Genomic DNA, 14,074 nt, shown 5'->3' with positions numbered 1-14,074 from the left:
TTGGAAAATAACTTTTATATCCATTGACTTGCATTCATTTTTTTGTTCCTCCGGGGACCCGTGGTCTGGAACTAGATGTGCATTACTTAGACTCCCTATGGCCTAGTTTTCTTTTGCCTTTTTCGGCAAAACTGTATTAGTTTGTCTACGGATGTCGCTCTTGAGTTATTTTTCAAGATTCAAGAACATTTTTATTGTCATTGCACAGGTGTACAACAAAATAGACTTTGTACTTGTTAAAGACAGCTTGTGTAAGGAGGTAGTAAAATATAAGTAAATTTAAATAACAAGGATAAAGTAGAAGTCACACACACACACTCTCTCACGCTCACACTCTCTCTCACACACACACACACTTACACTTTTCTTTAACATGGATGTGTGATTTTCACTCGTCACTGAAAGTCAAGGGGTGACCGTGTTTGGAAAAATCCCAGAATGAAGGATTTCATATAGCTTTGCAGGAAATGTGTAATGTCTGTACATCTCCAACCTTTTGTTTAAACCTGAGATCAAAATGTCCGTTTCAGTAACTTTCTAAGTCAGTGGGTGTTTCTCGATGTCAAGGCGCCTGGCCTTGCGAGGCAATGTCTTGCGAGGCCAGGCGCCTTGCTTACTCGGACCCTGTCCTTCCTTGGTCAAAGAAAACGGTTAAATGGAACAGACTTGCATCACGTCACCATGGCTTCCATGGTGGTAACGTCACGTGACACAAGAGATAACGTTATATTTTATATGTATTAGTGTAAACATAAATATATAACGAGACTTTTACTTTTTAAATTGTGTATATGTTTATTAAATTAAATATATAAGTGAGTTACTACCCGCTAGCCACCGAAGCTGCAACCACTAAGCAACTAACCAACCATAGATAACTTCTTTGGATCTAAAAAAACATTTAAAATCAGCTGACTTACTTTTAATCTTGAAAGTTGTCCCCAAAGTAGCTGCCGGCTTCTGATCCGCCGTCTTTTTGAAAATACAGCAGTGTATTGTGGGTAATTTTTGACCAAGGCTAGGCTACAAGACACCTGCCGTGTATCCTCGCTCAGCTAGCTAAACGGCTAACAAACGGAGAACACATGCCTCAGTAGAACATGAACATTGGAACACTTCTTGGCGGCTCCCGATGACATATCCCCTAGGCAACTGGGGCGGGGCCAAGACATCAAGGCAAGGTTCCTTGGCATTGAGAAACACCCAGTGACTCCAAAGCGTTTTACACAACAGTCAATCATAGTGATCAGCTACATCATAGCCTCAGCTGCCCCAAGCAAGGGCGTCAGTTTGTTTTCAGAATTGCTGGGGACAATAACCATACACTTGAGTGGGGTTTAAAAATTGCTGGGGACAATAAAGTAGGCTAGCACAGGGGTCGGCAATCCGCGGCTCTGGAGCCGCATGCGGCTCTTCCATCCATCTGATGCAACTCTCTGTGCTCGTAAAATAATAAATGGATATTTAAATAAAATGCTTTATATTTTACTGCATTAATTTTACACCTGTATGTCAATTCTAAATGTAGATTGCGTAAACCTGAACAGGTCCAACCCGGTCTGCGGTGGTTGACCGGTCACGCTTGTGCGTAATCATTTATGAGCTGAAGACAATGTGAGATTCTGGGCTTCTCCTCAGACGGCTCCTGGATGTGTCGCCACATTGGAGCCAGGAACAAGCACTATTCAGCCAAAGTTTCATAATCAGGGAACATTTTCTAAGTGACAAGTCTCTCTGAGAGACGGGGTTTGGAAAACACTCGCTTCAGTGGGAGGAATCTTCCCGCATGCGCACTGCATGGTTCTCTGCGTGGCTCTAGGGTTAATCAAGTTTAATTGTTTCTCTTTGCAACAATCTTCACAGGAAGGCAAAACAGTTAAACGGCAGGTTACATATATTTCAATTTGACTGTTTATTTTGACAGATGAACTCAAGGATGTTGCTTGGTTTGAAAGAATTACCCCGACGCACACTGATGCTCATGGATGAGTTGACATTTTAATCGTTAACGCACATCGCGGAGGTAAAATATTCCCATCAGAACATCAGAGCTCTTTATACTGGACACTGTGTTCAGCGCGGCTCGGAGCGCCCCCGGTGGACAGTGAGCTGAAGATCTGGGGTTCGCAGCGCAGCGCAGTGCAGAACCACGCGCATGCGATGATTTCCTCCCACTGAAGCGTTCTGGAAACCCGGTCTCTCTGAGGGATGTGTCACTTGGAAAATGTTCTTTTTATGAAATTATGAAACTTTGGCTGAACAGCGCTTGTTCCCGTCTCTAATATGGAGACGCATGAAGCGTAGAGACATTTGATCACGCACAAAGTTTATGTGGAGCAGAAGCGGCCGGGCCACGGCAGGTGAAATGTTCCTAGCCTACATGAAGTGAAACTGTTTAATTGTAACATTAATATGTTACTGGACACGCTGGTCTGGTTGGTTAGACCAGTGTTTGAAGTGGAAAACACACACACACACACACACACACACACACACCAATTAAAATAATGCTGATAGCGTGGACTAGAAGCCAGGTGATGGTTTACGTATTTAAATGATGATCAGGCTGCTGTAAAATGTAATCTCCATCCACATCCAGACACAATTATCCTCTAGTCTTTCTCTATTTGCTCTGCTCTTGTCTGGGCTGATCAGCTGACGGTGCGCGCGCGCCTAACTAGCGGCTGATGCACATTTTACGCATTTGGAGAGGTGGACATGGATGCTGTGCGTTTACTGGAAGATGGTCCACTTAACGCACGGGTGTAGATTACATGTTAATGACAAATGAATGAAAATTAAATTGTGAGTTTTTACTTCATATTTTAGTAATAAAAATGACGGGGGAACACATTTATGACGTCTTTTTAAACGAAATTTTCTAGCGCGACCTGCCTGCTTCACTTAAGTCACTGCTTATTAAGGTCCGTCCAAAATTACCGTGGGAAATGGGTAATAATGGCTCTTTGATGGGAACAGGTTGCCGACCCCTGGTATAAGATCTGAGCTGGTAAAACAAAAATCCTCATCAGCAGGCTTCTTTGAAAGTGGGGGGGACACAGCTGCCAATCGCAAATTTTGCCAGGGACATGTCCCCGGCGTCCCCGGTTAAAATGACGCCTATGGCCCCAAGGAACACCGACAGAAACGTGGCACCACCAGTCGTTCTGATCACCACCAACAGGTAAGGAGGATGAAGTGCCTTGCCCAAGGACATTATTACTGTGACCATAGATATGTATATAAACACTAGATGGCAAAAGCGGGAGTCGAGGGCGTAGCTAAACGGCAGCCATCTTACCTCAGACAGCAGACCCCCTCCGCTCTCAATGGTAGCAGCTGAAAGGTGAGTGATCAGCTTAAACAAAAACACCCTTAACTCGATGAAATATTAACGGATTTGCAAGCGGTTTGCCTTGTTACGAACCTTAGAACACACCTGCCTGAGAAAACATACTTGCACATGTTGAAATTAACGTGTTTGCTTTTGAAAGTGACTTCATTGTGAACCATGTGTCCCGCTTAGGCTGTCTGCATGTTATTCCGGTTGGGACCACAATCGATATTTTATGTGGCTCTACAAAACCAATAACGACTTTACGACAGCTCAATAGTTGTGTAAATGGCTGCTTGTGGATGTTTCTGTATTTATTAGCTGTCTAACTTGGTTTAGAGATGGCGAGGCTACGGTGGGTGCACTGCTTAGCAAAGCAAAGTTGACTATTTACCTCAGTGGGAGTCGCTCGTTTTATTTTAAGTAAATCAATGCTGAATTGCTCGTGATTTTTAAGCATCTTGGTTTGTTACACAAAACTTATATTGGGATACATTAAAACAGGACAGTTCTGGATTTATGTTTGCAGAAATACACTTTTATTAATTGTGAAGCTTGAGGGTCAACATGACTGAATTTGTGCAGCCTACGGATGCTCGAATCGCCGCTGAGACAAATCGAGACAACGTGGATCACCTTTCATCTGTAACTGTTGCAAAGAAAACCTAGACTTGTACATTATTCAGTCTGTTTATTGTTTTTATGTAAATAAAATAATTAGAAACTGCTGTTCCATTGCTGCTGCTACCTTCTTCTATACGTTGTTTATCTGGTTTTTTGAATGTTGAAAATCTCCTTCACAAGATCAATCCATCATCCATCTATCTCATTTATTACTGTAATCTATCTCATTTATTACTGTAATCTATTTTATTTATTGCTGTAATCCATCTTATTTATTACTGTAATCTCTTATTTGTTACTGTAATTATCTTATTTATTACTGTAATATATCTTATTTATTACAGTAATATATCTTATTTATTACAGTAATCCATTTTATTTATTACTGTAATCCATTTTATTTAACTGTAATCCATTTTATTTATAATTGTAATCCATCTTATTTATTACTGTAATATATCTTCTTTATTACTGTAATCCATCTTATTTATTACTGTAATCCATCTATTTATTACTGTAATCCATTTTATTTATTACTGTAATATATCTTCTTTATTACTGTAATCCATCTATTTATTACTGTAATCCATCTATTTATTACTGTAATCCATTTTATTTATTACTGTAATCCATCTAATTTATTAACATAATCCCTCTAATTTATTACTGTAATCGATCTCATTTATTACTGTAATCTATCTTATTTATTACTGTAATCCATTTTATTTATTACTGTAATCCATCTAATTTATTAACATAATCCCTCTAATTTATTACTGTAATCGATCTCATTTATTACTGTAATCTATCTTATTTATTACTGTAATCCATCTCGTTCATTACTGTAAACTATCTTATTTATTACTGTAATCAATCTATTTATTACTGTAATCCATTTTATTTATTACTGTAATCCATCTAATTTATTAACCTAATCCCTCTAATTTATTACTGTAATCCATCTCATTTATTACTGTAATCTATCTTATTTATTACTGTAATATATCTTCTTTATTACTGTAATCCATCTATTTATTACTGTAATCCATTTTATCTATAACTGTAATCCATTTTATTTATTAACCTAAACCATCTTATTTATTACTGTACTCTATCTTATTTATTACTGTAATCCATCTATTTATTACTGTAATCCATTTTATTTATTAACATAATCCCTCTAATTTATTACTGTAATACATCTCATTTATTACTGTAATCTATCTTATTTATTACTGTAATCCATCTCGTTCATTACTGTAAACTATCTTATTTATTACTGTAATCCATCTATTTATTTCTGTAATCCATTTTATTTATTACTGTAATCCATCTAATTTATTAACCTAATCCCTCTAATTTATTACTGTAATCCATCTCATTTATTACTGTAATCTATCTTATTTATTACTGTAATCCATCTATTTATTACTGTAATCCATTTATTTATTACTGTAATCCATCTAATTTATTAACCTAATCCCTCTAATTTATTACTGTAATCCATCTCGTTCATTACTGTAATCTATCTTATTTATTACTGTAATCCATTTTATGTATTACTGTAATCTATCTTTAGATTATTTCCTAACTTATTCAGAAAGCATTTCCAAAGAGCTTATAATTAATAAATGAAAGTCAATAATTAAGAAAACAAAAGTTAAGAAATAGTGAAAATACAAAATAATTAGCTGGATGAAATTTTATTGCTGGTGGGCCGGTTCTGGCTGACAGATGTGATTTGGGTGTTGGTTGTCTTATTTGTTGGGACGCACATTTTGTATCTGTGTTCTGTTTATGTGGGCTTTACCTCAAAAGAACCTTGAAATCTCATCTCTAAACATCCTGTTTCACAAACCAGGAAGATAGATAGATGGATAGATGATCGATAAATCTATATAATAGGTTATGTATACTTTATGTTACCGTAGCTTACAATTAAAAGTGTTATCTATGAAATATTAAATGCTTGGTGGAGTGAAATAACAGGAATTTCTGGGCCAAACCCATTCTAATTCATAGACACATCTCTGGTGTTTATAACAAATCAAACCTTTTGAAAATTGAGCAACTTAGAGATATTTAAATAGTACATGCACTACACACCCCAATGTCAAGAAAGGGGGCAGCTGTCTGAGGAAAGATGGCCGCCACGTTCCTACGTCACATCCTATTGGCGAACAGCGGGGACGAGGCATCTAGTGTTTATTTATACATATCTATGGCTGTGACTACGTCATCTGTTGCAGCACAGTTGGCAGCACTGCTGCCTCTCAGTAAGAAGGTTGCAGGTTCAAATGCTGGCTGCAGCCTTTCTGTGTGAAGTTAACATGTCCTACCCATGCATGCTGCATGGGTTTTGTGCAGGTACTGTGATTTCCTCCCACAGACTGTCATTATGGTCATTTTAAGAGACGTGGAGGATAACCTGTCCTGTCTTTGTGACCACAGTAAAGTGCGTCTGTCGTACACCTGCTGGGTCCACAGAGTTACTGTCTGCAGCCCGCTCTGACACATCCCTGCTGAACCACGGCTCACGGCCTAAATTATTCTTTTAACCACCAATGACGCACATTCAGCTGCTGCCAAAGGCTAATAGAGGCTTTTTATTGTGTCTGTGTCTTTTATTTTCACCTATAACTTTATTACATCTATAATTCTTCCCCTGCCTCTTAAGTGTGAGCTGAGAGTGTCAGTGTAACCTTGACGGGGTTGAAAAAGCACCATAAAACATCTAATGCAAGTGTTGCATGCCTCACCTTGCTTAACAAGCCCTTCTATGTTCCTGGAAACTCTTCAGGAATCTGACGTCAGTAGCTCAAAAATTATAAACAATGAAATTACCCACTTATGTAAACATACCTGGTGCCGTTTTTTGTGTGAACATGCTGTGAAGTTTTCATAATCAGTGCCTGGTAGCATGTGGCTCACAAAAATACTCGTTATGACTCTATTGCTTCTAATGTTGTTTTTGCAGGAATAACAGCTCAGTCGGGGTTTGTTCAGTCCACCTCACAAGAAGACTAATATTTTACCGTAGAGCACAAGAAATTAGTGAAAACTGGCAGATTTTAGGCAGCTACTTCAGTCTGAATACATTACTGTGTGTATATTATAGGTACATCACTGCACTGACTGACTCTGAAGAGGAAGAGCCCAGAGAGGAAGAAGAGAGTTGTGAAGAACTGCCTGAAGTCCAGGTGTCCCTCCTCCTGGACAGAGTTGACCGTTTACATCTGGGCAGCGATTGTGAGAAGAGAGAAAGTCTCAACATCCTTTTGGAGCAAAAAGAAGAAGTTAGTATGGATGTGTGTTTCTGTAGCTGAAGGTGTGGCAGCCTGTGTTAATGTTTTGTTGTGAACTTCTCCAGTTAGGACAGAATTCAGCGTTTCTTTGGCGGCTTGCAAGAGCTTACTGTGACGTTCATGACATCAGCTCCGCACAGGAGGAGAAGAAAAGACATGCAGAAAACGGTAATTTCATCGAATGCTTCATTCAGTATTTGCACGCTGCGTCTTTATTTTGTAGTTTAGTCTAATACCCTCTTTGAGCCACTGTACATGCTTTATAATTGTACCGTAAGATTGTATTCAAACATCATATCAATGCAATCCTCTCATTCGGAGCAAACGGAAAAAAGAAAAACCTTCAGCAGACCCAAGTCCACTTGTCTGATTCCTGCAGACCTTTTTAAACCCGACATAAGCGAACGTGTCCACTCCATTCTCTCCTCCTCGTCTCTGATGTCATCACTCCTCGCTTTTTGTAGTTCTCAAACATCTGCAAAACACAGTTAATCGTCATTTTGCACTTAAACAATATTGTATTTTTGCTCATTTAAAAAATGGGTAATAACTTTTCAGGCCTTGCACTTTGTTTTATTTGAAAGCTGAATAACAGAAATTACTATTGGAGCTCTGGTGTGAAATTTTGTTTGTTCACTTTTTTCATTAATAAATAATGAACAGAAATGTGTAGTTGAAAACAATAACAAAGGAAATATTAGAATTTGAGAAAAGATAAAACAGATTTCATAACATAAGAGGGTAAGTGTATGCGACCATGAAATAACTATAGTGTGTCAACGAACCAAAAAGGAAACATTTACAAACATATAAGCTTCTCTCTAAATCAAACATGGCGGCACTATTTAGACTTCTTCATGGTTGCTTATAAACAAATGGGAAGACTTGTGATCAGTGTTGTTTAGCAAAAGCAGCCTGGAGGGGTACTGGGGTCACGCCCTTGAACCAGGGCTGGGTGCCTGATGGCTAGGCCCGTCGGACTCAGCTCAAAATGGTTACGTGGCCCCGTCTACCTGTGGACCCACCACCTGCAGGAGGAACACGACGGGTCTGGTGCATTGTGGATTTGGTAGCAGAACTTGGCAGAAGCTTTTGTGGTCCGACACACAATCTGACTTCTTGCTTTTGAGCTGAAACTGAAGACTTCAGGGGATTTCATCAATGAACAGAGATTATTTTGTGATTGTTGTACAGTAAAGACTGGACCGACTAGTGTTTCTACACCCTTTCCATCCATGTGCCTCTAATCAAAGCTGGCCTGGTGCTTTCCGGAGACTCTCGTGTCACAGGACTTGAGTGAGTGGGATATTTTAAGAAGATATTAATACAGCTGATGGAAATACACACTTTGCATTGAGTGATGACAGTTGTGAATGTCAGCTCTCTTCCTGAGTTGTGTTTGGCCCAACGTCTGTTTTCATTACTTTGTTCCAAAGCTCTTTGATGTTCCTCAGTTGATGTCATGTAACGTTGTCTCTGTTCACACATCCTTTGAGCAAATCAGCTGTGTTTTAGTCTGTCGTGTAAACGATCTCTGTGGTAGAGAACATGTGTTGGATTTTAGTAAAAGATTAATATCTTATTTTTCTCTCCAAAACATTTAGGGAAACAAGTTGGCCAGGAGGCAGTCAGCTTGAACCCTACATGTGCTGAAAGTCACCAGTGGTAGGTTCCTCCTTCGTCTTTCCTTCATTTCATTGATTCTTTTCATAAAATCCCCTTTGATCCTGTCACTTAAAAATAAAAACAGACAAATAACAGGACAGTTACAAAAAGGGTTAAAACAGAATAAAATACATGAAAGCCAAGTGATAAAAGTGAGTCTTCAGGCGACTTTTTAAACCCTCCAGTGATCTAAACTGGTCATTGTAGCTCGGGGCGGGACTGGTAGCACGGGTTCCGAAACAGAACCTGAAAACGAAGCTCTAAGAAAAACATTTTCAACAAAATACCCGTGAAAATCATTGCAATCGCCAGCCGCAGATGGAGTTGGACTAAGCATCTGGCATTAATGTAACATCACAGACAAAAAAAACACTTTTTCTTAAAACAAACTTACAAATGTTCTGAAACTTTGAGATTACAGATGGTGCTTGTGATTGGACAGGTCTGTCTTCAGCCCCCTGAACCTGGTGTTTGTGAAATGCTGGTATTCGACTGGGTGGTCTCGTTGAAATTTGTCTTTCTGTGGACCTGTAGTTTTCAACAGTGCAAAGAAATATTTGTGCACTTTCTTCTGTCAGATGTTTGAGTAAATAACGTAGTAATAGGTGAAAACAAGACGCATCACTGGAGGCTATTCAGTCATGCGGATTCATGAGATAATGGTAGCTTACCTCTTAAACATGTTCTTCCCTAAGATTGCTCCCTCATGTACCAGATAGCATCACATCCAGTTTCAGGAATGTAAACACAGCCAGAATTAACTTGGCTTGGATAGACTGACAGTTGCACTGGAAGAACTTGTGTGAATAATGGTCCTCTGTTATTCCAGTTGCTCTTCCTGTATGTTGGTGATTGCTGCACGGTGCAAGTTCTGCTGGGAAAATGCTGCTGTTAAATGTAGCTACAAGGAATTTGTGTCTTTAGCATGAAATATGCATCTATGTCATTCAAGTTAGCGTAATGATTCAGCAGAATTTTCATTTGTGTGGCCCTCCCATGAAGTTGTCTTTTGTTGCTTTTGTGGTCATCTTTAATATTCAAATGGCCTTTTGGGTCGCACAGGAACACCTGGCCTCGCTCTTTGACTCTTAATGGGGATGGACCAACACCGGTTGGGAACTCCTTAGTGGCATACGGTAGACCAAACATTGGTGACATGGAACAAAGAACAAAGTAGATATATGTTTTTAAGAATATCAACCTTGGAACACTATCCTGTACAATACTGCAGCAGAAATAGAGGAATAAAATGGCCAATTAGACCAAGTTGGTATTCATTGGGCAGTTGGGCTGCATGGTGGCGCAGTGGTTAGCACTGTTGCCTCGCAGCACGAAGGTCGCAGGTTCAAAACTCGCCTTTCTGCGTGGAGTTGCGTGTTCTCCCCATGCATGCGTGGGTTTCCTCCGGGTACTCCGGTTTCCCCCACAGATCACAACATGCCCTATAGGTTATAAAAATTGTACGTCGCTTTGGATAAAAGCATCTGCAAAATGAATAAACATAAACATATTCAGTAAGGAGACAGGAGCTGCGGATGACGAGCGTTGGCCCGTGCATTGCCTTTGGCTCCCCAGTTCAACTGCCCAGTCGTTGGATGAGGCAGGGGGAGTCGACGAGATAAATAATTTACACCTACCCAAAGACCGTGTGTGGATGGATGGATTTTTCATTTTTGGCTTCAGTCCAGCTGAATGGGTTCAAATGGTCTTCACTTTCCCAAAACATAGGAACACAGGATTTTACGTGTTATACAGAAACTTTTGGACATTTTTGACTAAGGAAATCAATCTAAATACTTCTGTCTACGGCTTAACTTGACATGAAAGATGATTGCTTCATTTACCAAAAATATTTAATTTGTTTATTTTGTTTTCAGTAAAAGACATACAGGTGCAGGTCATGCAATTAGAATGTCACGACAAAGTTGATTTATTTCAGTAATTCCATTCAAAAAGTGAAACTTGTATATTCGATTCATTCATCACACACAGATATATTCTGTATATATCTGATATATTTCAAATGTTTATTTCTTTTAGTTTTAATGATTATAACTGACAACTGATTAAAATCCCAAATTCAGAATCTCAGAATATTAGAATATTGTAAAAAGGTTCAACACTGAAGACACCTGGTGCCACACTCAGCTAATTAACTCAAAACACCTGCAAATGCCTTTAAATGGTCTCTCAGTCTAGTTCTGTAGGCTACACCAGGGGTTCCCAAAATAATTTCTTTGAGGACCCCCTTGCTCGTATCCAAGACAAGCCAGGACCCCCAACCCCAAGTCCTACACACATTCACACATTAAATGTGATCATTTACCATCTTTGTACAGAGGTATAACTTAAATATGGAGTTCTGATTATACTGTAGAGTATGTTATTGGGATTTTATTAATGTAATTTTTTCTAATGAAATCTTGTTAACCACACAACCTTAGCAAAGACAAAATTGTTGGGGGCCCCTGCAGACGTATGCAAGACGTTGCATTCCTTGTGTCGAGCCACTCTCGAACAAGAGACGACGTCAGAAGTGTCTCACCTGGGCTGAAGACTAAAAGGACTGGACTGCTGCTGAGTGTCTAAAGTTATGATCTCTGATGAAAGTAAATGTTGCTTTTCCTTTGGAAATCAACTTCAGAGTCTGGAGGAAGAGAGGAGAGACAGAACCCATGTTGCTTGAGGTCCAGTGTAAAGTTTCCACAGTCAGTGATGGTTTGAGGTGCCATGTCATCTGCTGCTGTAGGTCTATTATGTTTCTGAGGTCCAAGGTCAACGCAGCCGTCTACCAGGAAGTTTTAGAGCGCCTCATGCTTCCTGCCACTGACCAACTTTATGGAGATGCAGATTTCATTTCCCAACAGGACTTGGCACATGCACACGGTGCCACAGCTACCAGGACCTGGTTTAAGGACCATGGTATCCTGGTTCTTGATTGGCCAAACCAATCAAGTCGCCAACCCTTAGTCCCATAGAAAATCTATGGGCTGTAGTGAAGAGGAAGATACAATATGCCAGACCCAACAATTCTGAAGAGTTAAAGGCCAATATCAGAGCAACATGGGCTCTAACACCTGAGCAGTGCCACAGACTGATGTACTCCATGGCACGCCGCATTGCTGCAGTAATCCAGGCCAAAGGAGCCCCAACTAAATACTGAGTGCTGTACATGCTCATGCTTTTCATGTTCATACTTTTCATTTGGCCAACTATTCTGAAAATCCTTCTTAATTAATATTTTGAGATACAGAATTTGGAATTTTCAACATTTAAAATATATCAGTCTGTGTGTAATGAGTGAATCCAATGTACAAGTTTCACTTTTTGAATGGAATTACTAAAATACATCAACTTTGTTGTGATATTCTAAGACCAGCATCTCTACATCCTAATGAGCTAAATAAAGAGACTTAATGTAAAGAAACACATCCACCATATGTCTCTACAAATGACATGTCAGGACACTAGGTGGTGGTGTTCATCCAAAGTGATTAACTCTAATCAATATTTCTTTTTAAAAAGTTATTTAGAATAGCCATTTAATATTTTTCTAATTCGTTAGGCATGATACTTGATCCCATAAAAGCTTCTAAGCTCCAATAGCCTAACTGAACTCTTTATCAACACCTCAGGAGCGCTGCAAAAAGTGGAGTGGTTTATTGGGGGGGGGGGGGGGGGGGGGCTTCTGCAAATGGCCTAGATGCATTGCTTTGGTCGTCACATTCATTTCCAACCAGACCCCCCTCCAACGAATGAAACTACTGAGCATTCACATCAAAACCATTTAAGGGGACACATTAGGCAAATCTCAAGTTTTGCGTTCTTTGTCAACACTTCAAACAGAAATAAAAGCCGTCCATACATTTTCTTGTGCTTCTACGAGCCGTTTGAAAAGGACTCTTATTGTGACATCACAATAAGGAAAACTAGCATAAAATGCCCTTTTTACATGTTGGCGCTTAGAGGCGCTTCTGCTCTGAATGCGAAGGAGCAGCAGCACCACTCCAAGCACCTTCCTGATATCCAAGCTCCTCATTTCATTGCAACCAGTTAGGCCATAAGTGGGCGTGGCCACAGAGCCCTGAAACGACTCATTCTGAAAGGTGCTGAAACTGCAAAGAAAAACACTTCTGAGACCGCTTTTGCAAAACCGATTTAGTACAAAAATCTTCATAAACGTGTTTTCTATCGATTCAGAGAAATATTATTATTTGTTTATAAAAGGGTGTAATATGTCCCCTATAAGGAGAGGAAATAGAGTGATATTCTGCTACTCGTGTATACCACTCCTGCTTTGTGGTTAAGTAGAAAAAAATCCCCTTTGCTTTTAATTAGCAGTGCACAGTAGGCCTGATTGCAGAAATCCTATTTGTTTGTGTTCAGGTCTCAATGCATTCCATATTTGAAGACCTGCTCATGTCAAAACTTGACTACTGTTCACTCATGGGGTCTGCAGCAGCAGCAGAGAAAAGAGTAAATGAAAGAAATGCTTTGGACCAATGAAAATTTCCCGTGGATATTTATCTTTACCACTGAGAAACTTCTTTTCTTGAAAGCAAACCAAAGAAGTTTTGAAGAAACCAAAGAAGTCCTGATGCCTTCATTAAAACCTTTGGGTTACCATGACCTGGATGACTCTGAACCTTCACCAGCACTGAAAAAATCATGCACTTATCCTTGGCCGCTTGCATGTACACAATACAGAGTTTTTCATCCACAGCATATGATGCAGTTCTAGACATTTTTGCCATTTCTAGTCGATCCATGTGCTTTGTGCAGTTTTGTGATATTCATTAAGTAGAGATCAAGCTGCCAGCTTAAGACATGAGCCTGATTTTCTGTGATTATAAGGTAATAATCAGTAATTGCTCTTGCACATACTGCAGCATTCAGGGCGCCAAATAAAACAGAAGGCTGTGTTTGTTTAGTTAATTACAGGCAGCAGCTTTTAGAAATCTTATTAGTTAATCCCATTTCGACTAATGGAATTTGATTCTGAAACCCAGAAGAAACCCAGCTCCAGCTGAATGGACAAGGCAAAGTAGGTAAAGCCATTTTTTGTAGAAGGGAGGTGGGGAGGACTGGGGACGGTGCCAGGTAGTGCTGAAAGGAAGTTTATGTCTGAGGTAACTGTTTACTTAGA

The 14,074-nt window shown here is 39.5% G+C and overlaps 1 protein-coding gene across 3 annotated transcripts in view; it reads left to right on the top strand.

Moving 5' to 3' along the window:
- LOC107375514 (regulator of microtubule dynamics protein 2) overlaps positions 1 to 14,074 on the top strand; it is a 60,219-nt gene that overhangs the window by 18,014 nt on the left and 28,131 nt on the right. For all 3 annotated transcript variants that reach the window (XM_054749942.2, XM_015944075.3, XM_070542205.1), the window contains exons 3-5: positions 7,077 to 7,254; positions 7,329 to 7,431; positions 8,868 to 8,928. In XM_054749942.2, coding sequence (XP_054605917.1) covers positions 7,077 to 7,254; positions 7,329 to 7,431; positions 8,868 to 8,928 — 342 coding nt within the window. The remainder of the gene's footprint in view (positions 1 to 7,076; positions 7,255 to 7,328; positions 7,432 to 8,867; positions 8,929 to 14,074) is intronic.

This window comes from Nothobranchius furzeri, chromosome 12 (genome assembly GCF_043380555.1).
Source record: "Nothobranchius furzeri strain GRZ-AD chromosome 12, NfurGRZ-RIMD1, whole genome shotgun sequence".
NCBI lineage: Eukaryota > Metazoa > Chordata > Actinopteri > Cyprinodontiformes > Nothobranchiidae > Nothobranchius > Nothobranchius furzeri.
This window is presented reverse-complemented; position numbering and strand designations above follow the sequence as displayed.